This window comes from Xenopus tropicalis, chromosome 1 (genome assembly GCF_000004195.4).
Source record: "Xenopus tropicalis strain Nigerian chromosome 1, UCB_Xtro_10.0, whole genome shotgun sequence".
Taxonomy (NCBI): Eukaryota; Metazoa; Chordata; class Amphibia; order Anura; family Pipidae; genus Xenopus; species Xenopus tropicalis.
Window position 1 is genome coordinate 10,519,103 of NC_030677.2, and position 13,489 is coordinate 10,532,591.

General features: G+C 40.0%; 1 protein-coding gene across 4 annotated transcripts in view; it reads right to left on the reverse strand.

Annotated features, from left to right (window-relative positions):
* Positions 1–2,758: 2,758 nt before the first annotated feature.
* ctnna2 (catenin alpha 2) overlaps positions 2,759–13,489 on the reverse strand; it is a 1,024,232-nt gene continuing 1,013,501 nt past the window's right edge. For 2 of the 4 annotated variants that reach the window (XM_031895831.1, XM_031895815.1), the window contains one exon: positions 3,387–3,925. In XM_031895831.1, coding sequence (XP_031751691.1) covers positions 3,638–3,925 — 288 coding nt within the window. In that variant the 3' untranslated portion in view covers positions 3,387–3,637. 4 annotated transcript variants of the gene reach the window in all.

Here is a 13,489-nt window from a genome sequence, read left to right on the forward strand (position 1 = left end):
TGCATCTGCAAGTTGGCATTGAGGGGGCCAATTGTTCAACATCTTCAACAATTGTTGAAGATGTACCTACTGTAGGTCTTCTGCAATGGAATGATTCTGCAGAACATATTTTTATCTGTATTGGAGCCCTAATTATCTTGCACTGTATACAGTTTTCCACCATGCTTGTAACATTTTCAGGAGTGATTGGGGAACATCCTTCAGAATACCCCTGCCCAATTTTTTAAAGTCTACCATGACTTCTTTACGATCACCAGAACAGCAGTTGTTCTAAGGCCTTAAGACCCCTGACTTCTTGAAGATCATCAGAACACCAGTTGTTCTAAGGCCTTAAGACCCCTGACTTCTTGAAGATCACCAGAACACTAGTTTTCTAAGGCCTTAAGACTCCTGACTTCTTGAAGATCACCAGAACACCAGTTGTTGTAAGGCCTTAAGACCCCTGACTTCTTGAAGATCACCAGAACACCAGTTGTTGTAAGGCCTTAATGCCCCTGACTTCTTGAAGATCACCAGAACACCAGTTGTTCTAAGGCCTTAAGACCTCTGACTTCTTGAAGATCACCAGAACACTAGTTTTCTAAGGCCTTAAGACCCCTTACTTCTTGAAGAACCCCAGAACACCAGTTGTTCTAAGGCCTTAAGACCCCTGACTTCTTGACAATCACCAGAACACCAGTTGTTCTCAGGCCTTAAGACCCCTGACTTCTTGAAGATCACCAGAACACCAGTTGTTCTAAGGCCTTAAGACCCCTGACTTCTTGAAGATCACCAGAACACCAGTTGTTCTAAGGCCTTAAGACCCCTGACTTCTTGAAGATCACCAGAACACCAGTTGTTCTAAGGCCTTAAGACCTCATAGGACACATCTTGCACCAAAAGAGTATCGGCCAGACCTCTGTATCATGGAAGAAGACTTAAGAAGTGTTTTTGGTGGGTGTAAAAGGGTATGCAGATGCTGCAATACTGTATATGCAGGTTATATTACTGTAGAGTAGACTTTCAGAAATTCTTTTACTTGAACCACATTGTTTGTTTACAGAGAATAATTGCAACCATGTCATATTGGTTCTATCTCACCCGGTTGCCTTCAGCCATTTGACAATGACCCGCTAAGCAGTGAGGTAGAGTGAGACTAATTCTTCATAAATGATCATCTGCTGAGCTGCTCTATCTAAGGCTACAAGCAAGTGGGAAGTCCTAATGGGCCAAACACTGTAATACAATAAGCAAATCATTGAAAGATCACTAGGTGACACTAACTAAAGTAGATTTGTATCTACTCCCTTGATATTTGGAGAGAATCCTACTCCTTGCATCCTGAAGGAAGTCCATCTAAATCCAGGGTTTCCTTATACAAGGACCTTGCTGACTTCCCATGACTGTCATAAAAATAAATTATTCACAAACAGGACAGATTTAATAGGTAATTGAACTCCTCCCTCACCTTGTTCAAGTGTGAAGCGATGGATTCTGGGACACGACAAACCTCCACTTTCCATAGTGGTTGGTGCACAGAAAGCAAAAGGGACTTTAGGTCCCAGAATCCATCAAGTTAAGGGTGTGAGCCTAAAGAGGGGGCTGCTCTTTGCAAAAAAGACTATCATGGTTTTCTTTCAATATGTGGAATCAATTATGTTCATATACATTTTTGGAAGCTCATTGGATATGCACCTTTTCAACTAAATAAAATAAAATAGTAGAAATCAATTACCATAGTGGACCTTCTAACTAAATTGTAGGACAGGGGTTATGAGACCCTTTTTTGAGTGATCGTGCAAAGTAAGCGCTGTGATTCAAGACTATTGGAATTGCTCAAAAGAAAACCCATTGGGCAGGAAATCATTGCGATTGTTTGCAAATTTCCCAGTTGGAAATGCTGGGAAATATGAAGCACTGACTTGTGGGAAATCAGGGTCGGACTGGACCGCCGGGACACCAGGAAAAATCCCAGTCGGCCCCGGTCCTAGTTGGCCCCGGCGGCCCAGACCCGACCCTTGCTGGCGCTCCCCCTGCCCGACTGTTCCTCCCCTGACACGTAAAATTTATGCGCACTTGGGGAGGACATTGAGTGGGGGCCCCAGGGGGGGGGTTAGGGGGGGCCCCTGTGGGGGGGTTAGGGGAGGCCCCTGTGGGGGGGTTAGGGGGGCCCCTGTGGGGGGGAGTAGGGGGGCCCCTGTGGGGGGGAGTAGGGGGGCCCCTGTGGGGGGGTTGGGGGACCCCTGTGGGGGGTTAGGGGGGCCCCTGTGGGGGGTTATGGGGGGCCCCTGTGGGGGGGGTTGGGGGGACCCTGTGGGGGGGTTAGGGGGGCCCCTGTGGGGGGGCCCTGTGAGGGGGGTTAGGGGGGCCCCTGTGGGGGGGTTGGGGGGCCCCTGTGGGCCCTGCAACCCTCAGTCCAACCCTGTGGGAAATAGAATCTCTCCCTTGTTGAAATCTCTAGTAATCACTTTTTAGGAAAAGACTTGTCGCTGGAACTTGCTTTTTAAAAATCGCAGCCACTAATCTCTCAGTGGGAAATTAGCCTAAAACTCTCTTTAACAGAACAATATCCATTTCCTAAGAGGAACAATTTCACTTTTTTTTTTTTTTTAATAAATCGTTACAGAAAGGCTCTTGTAATCCATTCCTTGATGTTTCCCGGAGGGGGGCATTATTTGCTTTTTCAAATAAGGACAGCACGAATAAACTCTTTCCCTTCTGTTAAACGTCTGAAACCCCTAGTAGATGAAAATAACCAGTTCCCAAACAAGAAGCGGAGTGTACAATAATGAGCCAATGACTTTATTGAGTTAGTGAATGGAAAGGCATAATAGATACCGAGATTCCGAGCTGCTCGCGTTGAGCGCTTGGCTTTTAAGCCGCCACGTTGTCATTTAGTTTCCAAACCAACACACATTCCACCATAAAGCGATGTAGCAATTCTAATATAATATGATGCCAGTCACTTTATTGTGTTTTCACATTTGCACCATACAGATTCAATTTAGCGGTTACTTTCCGGGGGGGGGGGTTATATGGTCACATGTCGTTAAATTACACATTGGAACATACAGAACAAAATACACAATAATGGGAACGCTCTCAGTCGGATTATTATTCTAGTTTTTCATTCCGTAGCAACGTACTATGACAAAAAAATGTTGAAGTTTATTACTCAGTCATCTGGGCCACACACTTAGGTAAATTGTCTATTTATATTTGTGCACTGAAACAAAAGCATTACAAGCTGAATGGCCGACACCCTTCCATTGTTAGCCTAGATACCTGCCAACCTAATGTTTCCTGCATGCATTATATATTTTACAATGAAGCCCTTCTGAATATTCCAATGAAACTCATTGGCAGACATTATTCTTCAGTGTCAAAGCTTGAAAAATATTATTATTTTTTTTGGGCCCTCGACGGCCAAGGTTAAAAGCTAAGGGAACCACAATGGCCTTAGGTAGGGTTAATACTATATTAGTCGTCTCTGGGTTTGCTTTATTGCAAATTAACGTTAAATGGGGTAAAACCTCGGGTAGCATGCACATTTTGACACTACAATTTGTCTTCCTTCATGCCAGACGCATACAAGTCGGCAGGTATGCATACAAAAAAATGACTTTTTAAAAAAATCCTCATATTAAAGCCTAGTGTTTTAGAATGAATCCATAGCTTTGAATTCACTTAGAGCCTGTACAGGAGAGATGTGCTTCTTCTGGGATCCTCTCCTTACTCGCGTCTGGTATTCCTCTGGCTTTTCCCTTTTCACCAGAGGTTTCTTTTCAGGTGCTTTCATCTTCCACGACACAACGGGGGAGTTGACCGCGGCCGTGCCATAAACCTTCTGATATTTCGTAGAGGCCACATAGGAGGCCTTGACAGTGAGGACAACAGCATTCATCAAATTCTTAGCTGCCTGGATCAAGGATGTTGCGCTATCCAGCTACGGAAGTAAATGAAAAAGAACAAATATGAATTTGTTAATGCTTTGGCTAAAATCGTCATCAATATACCTGTTGTAAACTGCTTCACAACTGAGGGATTGGTTGTGGCGCCCTTACTGTTCTGCCCCCAATAAGGGGTAATTATATCTAAGTTGGGATCAAGTACAGGTACTGTTTTATTATTACAGAGAAAAGGGAATCATTTAACCATTAAATAAACCCAATAGGGCTGTTCTGCCCCCAATAAGGGGTAATTATATCTTAGTTGGGATCAAGTACAGGTACTGTTTTATTATTACAGAGAAAAGGGAATCATTTAACCATGAAATAAACCCAATATGGCTGTTCTGCCCCAATAAGGGGTAATTATATCTTAGTTGGGATCAAGTACAGGTACTGTTTTATTATTACAGAGAAAAGGGAATCATTTAACCATGAAATAAACCCAATAGGACTGTTCTGCCCCCAATAAGGGGTAATTATATCTTAGTTGGGATCAAGTACAGGTACTGTTTTATTATTACAGAGAAAAGGGAATCATTTAACCATTAAATAAACCCAATAGGGCTGTTCTGCCCCCAATAAGGGGTAATTATATCTTAGTTGGGATCAAGTACAGGTACTGTTTTATTATTACAGAGAAAAGGGAATCATTTAACCATGAAATAAACCCAATATGGCTGTTCTGCCCCAATAAGGGGTAATTATATCTTAGTTGGGATCAAGTACAGGTACTGTTTTATTATTACAGAGAAAAGGGAATCATTTAACCATGAAATAAACCCAATAGGACTGTTCTGCCCCCAATAAGGGGTAATTATATCTTAGTTGGGATCAAGTACAGGTATTATTTTATTATTACAGAGAAAAGGGAATCATTTAACCATTAAATAAACCCAATAGGGCTGTTCTGCCCCCAATAAGGGGTAATTATATCTTAGTTGGGATCAAGTACACGTACTGTTTTATTATTACAGAGAAAAGGGAATCATTTAACCATGAAATAAACCCAATAGGGCTGTTCTGCCCCCAATAAGGGGTAATTATATCTTAGTTGGGATCAAGTACAGGTACTGTTTTATTATTACAGAGAAAATGGAATCATTAAAAGAAAAAAAATAAGAAAGATTTACTTAAAATGAAGTCTACGGGAAATGGCCTTTCAGTATTTGGAGCTTTATGGATAATGGGTTTCTGTATGGATAAGGGATCCCATAACTGTATTAATAAATTAATTACAATATATTTAATTTATTATAAATACAGATTTTAGCCAAGTTTCTTTACCATTTTGTCACATTATGTCTCTTCCAGTTAACACAGGGACTTCTGGCAAGTCTTTGCTCTCTAGCTCCATCTAGAGGCAGCATTTAACATTTAAAAAATGGTGTCTGGACATGGTGACAAAATGTGAAAAATTGTCGGCTTCATCTGTATTTTATAATAACGACCTATGAAAATCGTATGAAATGTATTTGTGTCCCATAAAAAATAATGAACAGTCTGTTGTCAAATATAAGGATATTAGAAGTGATATCCTTATATTTTACAATAGGGGCACATTATTCTCTGTATCATTTTCAAAAGTAAGTAAATTCTAACATCTGATTTCCTCTACAAATGGAAAACAATACAGAAAACAGGAAAGTACATCTGATAATATTAACATTATTTCTTAAAAATATTTGTTCAAAAATTCTTAAATTCTGTCTTTTCCATGTAGCTGTTGCCTATATTGTGAAAACGGCAAATACAAATTCAATAATGAAACAAAACATTGAGAGAGAGAAAAAAAAAAGCAAAATAAACTGTTTCTAAACAACAGAGATTTTGGCTTTAGATAAATAAAGGCCCGTGGCCAAAATAATGGGGTTAATTTGCATCGCTTTCATGAGTGTTTCCATATATATATATACAATAAATGGTAACGGCATTGCTAAACTTCATGAATATTGCACACCGAGCGCCACGATTTGTAGAATGCAGAACAATAGAATCGGTTATTTTTCTCCTACCAGTAAAACAGAATTCTCTACTTTTTATTTTTTAGAAGAATTGCAATTGTAATAGAGATGTTACCCCCTTTGGAAATGACCATGTACAGGTATAGAACCCGTTATCCAGAATACTCTGGAACCAAGGGTATTCTGGATAAGGGGTCTTTCTGTAATTTGGATCTTCATACCTTAAGTCTATTTAAAAAAAATCAATAAAACGTTGATCAAACTCAATAGGATTATTTTCCATCCAGTAAGGATAAATTATATCTTAGTTGGGATCAAGTACAGGTACTGTTTTATTATTACAGAGAAAAGGGAATCATTTAACCATGAAATAAACCCAATAGGGCTGTTCTGCCCCCAATAAGGGGTAATTATATCTTAGTTGGGATCAAGTACAGGTACTGTTTTATTATTACAGAGAAAAGGGAATCATTTAACCATTAAATAAACCCAATAGGGCTGTTCTGCCCCAATAAGGGGTAATTATATCTTAGTTGGGATCAAGTACAGGTACTGTTTTATTATTACAGAGAAAAGGGAATCATTTAACCATTAAATAAACCCAATAGGGCTGTTCTGCCCCAATAAGGGGTAATTATATCTTAGTTGGGATCAAGTACAGGTACTGTTTTATTATTACAGAGAAAAGGGAATCATTTAACCATTAAATAAACCCAATAGGGCTGTTCTGCCCCCAATAAGGGGTAATTATATCTTAGTTGGGATCAAGTACAGGTACTGTTTTATTATTACAGAGAAAAATTTAACCATTAAATAAACCCAATAGGGCTGTTCTGCCCCAATAAGGGGTAATTATATCTTAGTTGGGATCAAGTACAGGTACTGTTTTATTATTACAGAGAAAAGGGAATCATTTAACCATTAAATAAACCCAATAGGGCTGTTCTGCCCCCAATAAGGGGTAATTATATCTTAGTTGGGATCAAGTACAAGGTACTGTTTTATTTTTATAGAGAAAAAGGAAATCAATTTAAAAAATCTGAACTATTTGATTAAAATGGAGTCTATGGGAGACAGGTTTTCCGTAATTCGGAGCTTTCTGGATAATGGGTTTCCGGGTAAGGGATCCCAAACCTGTACTAGCCTTTATTTCAGGGGAATTATACCGGACTGTTAGGATAAACATCAGAGGGCTGCACCCACTAAGCACCAACTCTATAGGTTGAACATAACCAACTACCATTGGCTGGCCAGCACCACTAAAATATAATCAGCACCACCTTTTTTTTTTTAACAGATTTCTCTATGGCAACCCCAACCACCAAATAGGTTCTGTTGTAGCAGAAAATAAAATAAACTGACCTCAACTGATATTTATGTGTCATTAATGTGAAAAAAAAAAACAAGAGGTAAAAGAGAAAGAAATAACACCTTGCTTTGATGCATTGACGTAAACTTTTAGAAAGCAAGAAATAACTTTGGATGCCTGGTACTGTTTTACTCAATGGCTGCAGCCAGTGGTTTGCAACTGAAACTGTAGTTTTGTTAAGTAATATAAGCTATAGACTAGTGATTCCCGACCAACATGTTGCTCCCCAACCCATTGGATGTTGCTCCCTCAAAGCAGGTGCTTATTTTTGAATTTCTGGCTTGGAGGCAAGTTTGGTTGCATAAAAACCAGTTGTGCTGCCAAACAGAACCTTCTGTAGGCGCCAGTCCGTATAGGGGCTACCAAATAGCCAATACAGCCTTTATTTGGAACTTTTTTATGCTTGTGTTGCTACCCAACTCTTTCTCACAATAAGAAAAGGTTGGTGGCCCCTACTATAGACTCTAACTCATTTCTAACTGCAGTTTGGTGGGCAATGAAATAATCTGCAGGAAACAATAAGAAATCTGACATTCAAACCTATCATCTACTCCCAACATAGCAACCTGAAATAGCTCTGAATATATTCTCCCCAAAACAATAAACATGTTTGACCTTTCCTTTTTAAAGGGCAATAGTCACCACCAACATAAAAAAAAGTCCTTTTTTAAATTAAACATGAAACCCGCATTCTTTTTTTTATTACAACATCCACACTTGTAATAAAGGTATTTAATGATTTTGATTATAAAGGCCTCTAATGACGAGAACATTTTTTCCCCAGATATGGATTCACAATGAAATTCTGCATTTTGCCATATGTAAATATTTTCAGGAAACTGCCGCAAAAATTAGCTGTGAAAAAGTCGCCATGAAAAATATGCCTATAGACCCCGATGTATTCTGCGCTGAAATGGTCGTCATGAAAAAAAAAAAAAGTTTCCGTAAAAAAAGCCACACAAAAAAAAACGGCCTTTGAAAAAGTCGCCATGGGAAAAAAGTCACTCTGAGAAAGTAATCACAAAAAAAAATGGAATCAATTATTTTTGTAAATTTTTGATGTTTGGTGAATTTTTCGAAAAAAGCGAAACAGCATAGATTGAGATATCACTAATTGCCCTATATATTGCACTTCCTACTTACTTTCGATTCAATTAATAAACTGACCGGTCGCCCTAGACAACCTGGTCGTCTTGCACCGCCCCAACCAGCACCCCCCAACACCCCCCAAAAAAATAGTGGGTTTGGTGCATCCCTAGTAAGTAAAGTTTATTTTGCCTGACTAGTAGTGATCAGCAAATCTGCCCCGTTTCACAGAAAATTTGCAAAACGACTAAAAATCTGAGAAACGCATGTGTTGAGTGAATTTTTTGTCGTGCGCGTCTTTTTTGGCGCAACCGCAACTATTTTGATGCGACTATTTTGACGCCACCATGCCCATTTTGATGTGATTGCGACTTTTTGACGCACGACAAATTTTTATGCGGTGAATTTTTGCTGAAGTTTCACAAAACAATTCTGTGTAAATGCCTGGTGAAAAAATGCCTGGTGAAAAAAAACGTTTATCACTAGTGATGAGCGAATCTGTCCCATTTCGCTTCGCCATAAACTTTGCGAAATGGCAAGAAAATTTTCGAAATGGCAAAAAAATCGCAAAACACATTTGTCGTGTGATCTTTTTGTTTCCCATTTCTTTTTTGTTGTTGTCCGTGCCCCATTTTTGTCGCCCGTGCCCATTTTTGATGCCTGTACCCATTTTTGACACGATTGCGCCATTTTTTGATGCAATCACGCCCAATTTGACGCCACTGCACCTTTTTCTTTTGCCGTGGTACAAATTTTTTAGCTGTCAATTTTCACGAAACAATTTGCCAATGACAAAATGCGGAAATTCGCTGTGAATCCATGCCTGCTGAAAAAATAAGCTCATCACTACTGACTAGCACAAAAGGTAAAGAATATGGAATTATTTCTTAGGGTGACAGGTCCCCTATAATTCTCTGTACTCCATCGCCAGTCTAATGTGTGGAAGATTTTATATCCTTGTTGTACAAGTTGCACATAAGCACAAAATAAATAAATAAATAAAGCCTCAAATACAGAATATGACATACAAATGTATCTTATTACAACTGTTATTTCTGTTTCATATATCTGAGTTCTCCTACAGCCTTTCTGTTCTTTTGACTGCAAAGACCCGTTACCCGCCCCAGACCCGCGCTAGTTAGAGTTTTGCCAACATGGGGATGACAGAGAGGGAATCTGTGATCTCTACACATTGTTTATTTGTCTTGTGCTTCACGGAACATTCAGAATTTATTAATAGCCAACCGCTGAAATATTTATTTGTCAGGGTCCTTTCTAAAGCCCCCGGCACAAATAGCGCATGTATTTATATTTATTTATTTTTTTACACAGGAAGTAGTTGATCCGCTAGAAGTAAACTGTATTACTATAATAGCTGTGTATGTTTATTTGTGTATGACATTTATTTTACAGGTGGGCAGTACATAGGAATCTTCACCCCGCCATAAATCTGTACTTATTACGGAACAAACCTTTCATGTATGAATAATTCTTTCCTGCTTGTGAGTCAAGTGACATTGTCGCTGGGCTCATAAATAACGTAGATACTGTATGCGCTTGATCCAGGGAGTAACCTGTGCGACTGCAGCGCCGGGCGTCCTGCTGGGGGTTGTTATTCTTTCAATGAAGGTGTTCACTGTTTGGGAAAGGTTAATCTTGATATATTTATGGCTTTTTTTACCTTAAGCTGTTTGGTAATAAAAACAACACAATGCTTGAGGGCACAGATCTCCAATGGATTGCAAACTGCAGTCCCGTGTTGCTTTATGGCTGAGTTTCTAGGTATCTTCATAACAGAATCCTGTGAAAAGTGGGTTTAGCGGCTATATTGTATACAGGTATGGGACCTGTAATCCAGAATGCTCGGGACCTGAGGTATTCCGGATAGGATTGTTCTGCCCCCAATAAGGGGTATCTTAGTTGGTATCTTAATATCTTAGTTGGGATCAAGTACAGCTACTGTTTTATTATTACAGAGAAAAGGGAATCATTTAACCATGAAATAAACCCAATAGGACTGTTCTGCCCCAATAAGGGGTAATTATATCTTAGTTGGGATCAAGTACAGCTACTGTTTTATTATTACAGAGAAAAGGGAATCATTTAACCATGAAATAAACCCAATAGGGCTGTTCTGCCCCAATAAGGGGTAATTATATCTTAGTTGGGATCAAGTACAGGTACTGTTTTATTATTACAGAGAAAAGGGAATCATTTAACCATTAAATAAACCCAATAGGACTGTTCTGCCCCAATAAGGGGTAATTATATCTTAGTTGGGATCAAGTACAGGTACTGTTTTATTATTACAGAGAAAAGGGAATCATTTAACCATGAAATAAACCCAATAGGGCTGTTCTGCCCCAATAAGGGGTAATTATATCTTAGTTGGGATCAAGTACAGGTACTGTTTTATTATTACAGAGAAAAGGGAATCATTTAACCATGAAATAAACCCAATAGGGCTGTTCTGCCCCCAATAAGGGGTAATTATATCTTAGTTGGGATCAAGTACAGGTACTGTTTTATTATTACAGAGAAAAGGGAATCATTTAACCATGAAATAAACCCAATAGGGCTGTTCTGCCCCAATAAGGGGTAATTATATCTTAGTTGGGATCAAGTACAGGTACTGTTTTATTATTACAGAGAAAAGGGAATCATTTAACCATTAAATAAACCCAATAGGGCTGTTCTGCCCCCAATAAGGGGTAATTATATCTTAGTTGGGATCAAGTACAGGTACTGTTTTATTATTACAGAGAAAAAGGAAACCATTTTTAAAAATGTGACTTATTTCATTAAAGTGGAGTCTATGGGAGATGGGCTTTCCGTAATTTGGAACTTTCTGGATAATGGGTTTCCGAATGGCTTGGAAGGCTTGCATGTAGGGTCGGACTGGGCTGCCAGGGCACTGGGAAACAACCCCAGACCCAATCCCTCAAGCCGCTCCCCCGGCTGGCAGTGTCCCTCCCGTGACGCATTGAAAGTAAGTTTCACACTCAGGGGAAGACGTCAGGCGGGGGCCCCTGCAGTGGGGTTAGGTGGTCACTAGGGATGTAGCGAACTGTTCGCTGGCGAACTAATTCGCGCGAACATCGGGTGTTCGCGAACGCGGAAGTTCGCGAACTTTCGGCGTATGTTCGCCATTTGGGTTCACCTTAGCTGGCGCGAAATTTTGACCTCTCACCCCAAACCAGCAGATACATGGCAGCCAATCAGGCTGTGTATTCATTTGAAGGAGAGTTTAAGTAGTTTTTCGGGCTAGTAATCTACTACTGCTCTGTATTTGTGTGGGGAGAGGACTGAGGAGCTGTGTATTTATTTTGAGGCAGAGTTTAAGTAGTTTTTCTGGCTAGTAATCTACTTTCTACTGCTCTGTATATTTTGTCTAAATAACAATTTGTCTAAATAACAATAATAATTCCGTGTCCAGAAACACAACCTGAGTGACGGTTTTCCACCAGCAATAAAATATTCCGTATCCACTACTGTATACGTTGCCCTTGCAGGCCTTGTTGCCCGGTGTCTGCAACCAAGTGCCACCTAGCTGTGTGAGCTTTTTCACAATCTGTCTAAATAACAATAATAATTCCGTGTCCAGAAACATCACCCAAGTTGTTGTTGTTTTGTAAAAATAAAAAAAATGCCAGGCAAAGGCAGGCCGCCACGCAGAGGCACTAGGGGCCGTGCTGCTGTGATATCCTGTGGCCCTAGAAAATTGCCCAGTATTCCGAAGGCACTTACCCTGAACTCCCAAAATGCTGAAGAGGTAGTTGACTGGCTTACACAGCACACCCCATCCTCTACTGTTTCTAACTTTGCCACAACATCCTCATCCTCCTCTGCTATGGGCACCCCACGTACCACTTCCTCCGCCACCGCCGCCCCTTTGGCTGGGGCATGGTTATGATACCATCTAGCTTTGATGTTTTTAATGTCTTCTGTGCTTGTTGTCACCCTATCTGAGTTCTTTGAAAGGGTTTGGCTGGGGCATGGTTATGATACCATCTAGCTTTGATGTTTTTAATGTCTTCTGTGCTTGTCACCCTATCTGAGTTCTTTGAAAGGGTTTGGCTGGGGCATGGTTATGATACCATCTAGCTTTGATGTTTTTAATGTCTTCTGTGCTTGTTGTCACCCTATCTGAGTTCTTTGAAAGGGTTTGGCTGGGGCATGGTTATGATACCATCTAGCTTTGATGTTTTTAATGTCTTCTGTGCTTGTCACCCTATCTGAGTTCTTTGAAAGGGTTTGGCTGGGGCATGGTTATGATACCATCTAGCTTTGATGTTTTTAATGTCTTCTGTGCTTGTCACACTATCTGAGTTCTTTGAAAGGGTTTGGCTGGGGCATGGTTATGATACCATCTAGCTTTGATGTTTTTAATGTCTTCTGTGCTTGTCACCCTATCTGAGTTCTTTGAAAGGGTTTGGCTGGGGCATGGTTATGATACCATCTAGCTTTGATGTTTTTAATGTCTTCTGTGCTTGTCACCCTATCTGAGTTCTTTGAAAGGGTTTGGCTGGGGCATGGTTATGATACCATCTAGCTTTGATGTTTTTAATGTCTTCTGTGCTTGTCACCCTATCTGAGTTCTTTGAAAGGGTTTGGCTGGGGCATGGTTATGATACCATCTAGCTTTGATGTTTTTAATGTCTTCTGTGCTTGTCACCCTATCTGAGTTCTTTGAAAGGGTTTGGCTGGGGCATGGTTATTATACCATCTAGCTTTGATGTTTTTAATGTCTTCTGTGCTTGTTGTCACCCTATCTTAGTTCTTTGAAAGGGTTTGCCTGGGGCATGGTTATGATACCATCTATCTAAGATATTTTTTCTGTCTTCTGTGCTTGGTACGCTATCTTCGATTTTTTAAAGGTTCTGCCTCAGGATTGGTTATGATACCATCTATCTAACATATTTTTTCTGTCCTCTGTGCTTCAGTGGCTGCAACAAAAAAACCATAATTTTTTAGGAATGTACACATTCCTGATTTTTCAGGGTTCTGCAACGGCGGCAAAATCGTATCTTTTATGGTCACCACAGGTGATCGAAAAGGTAGGACAAACCTGGGCCCACACTGCAGAATCAGTGTTTTTTGGTTCACGTTACTGTACATTGAATTACCTCTGCCTGACCATGCAC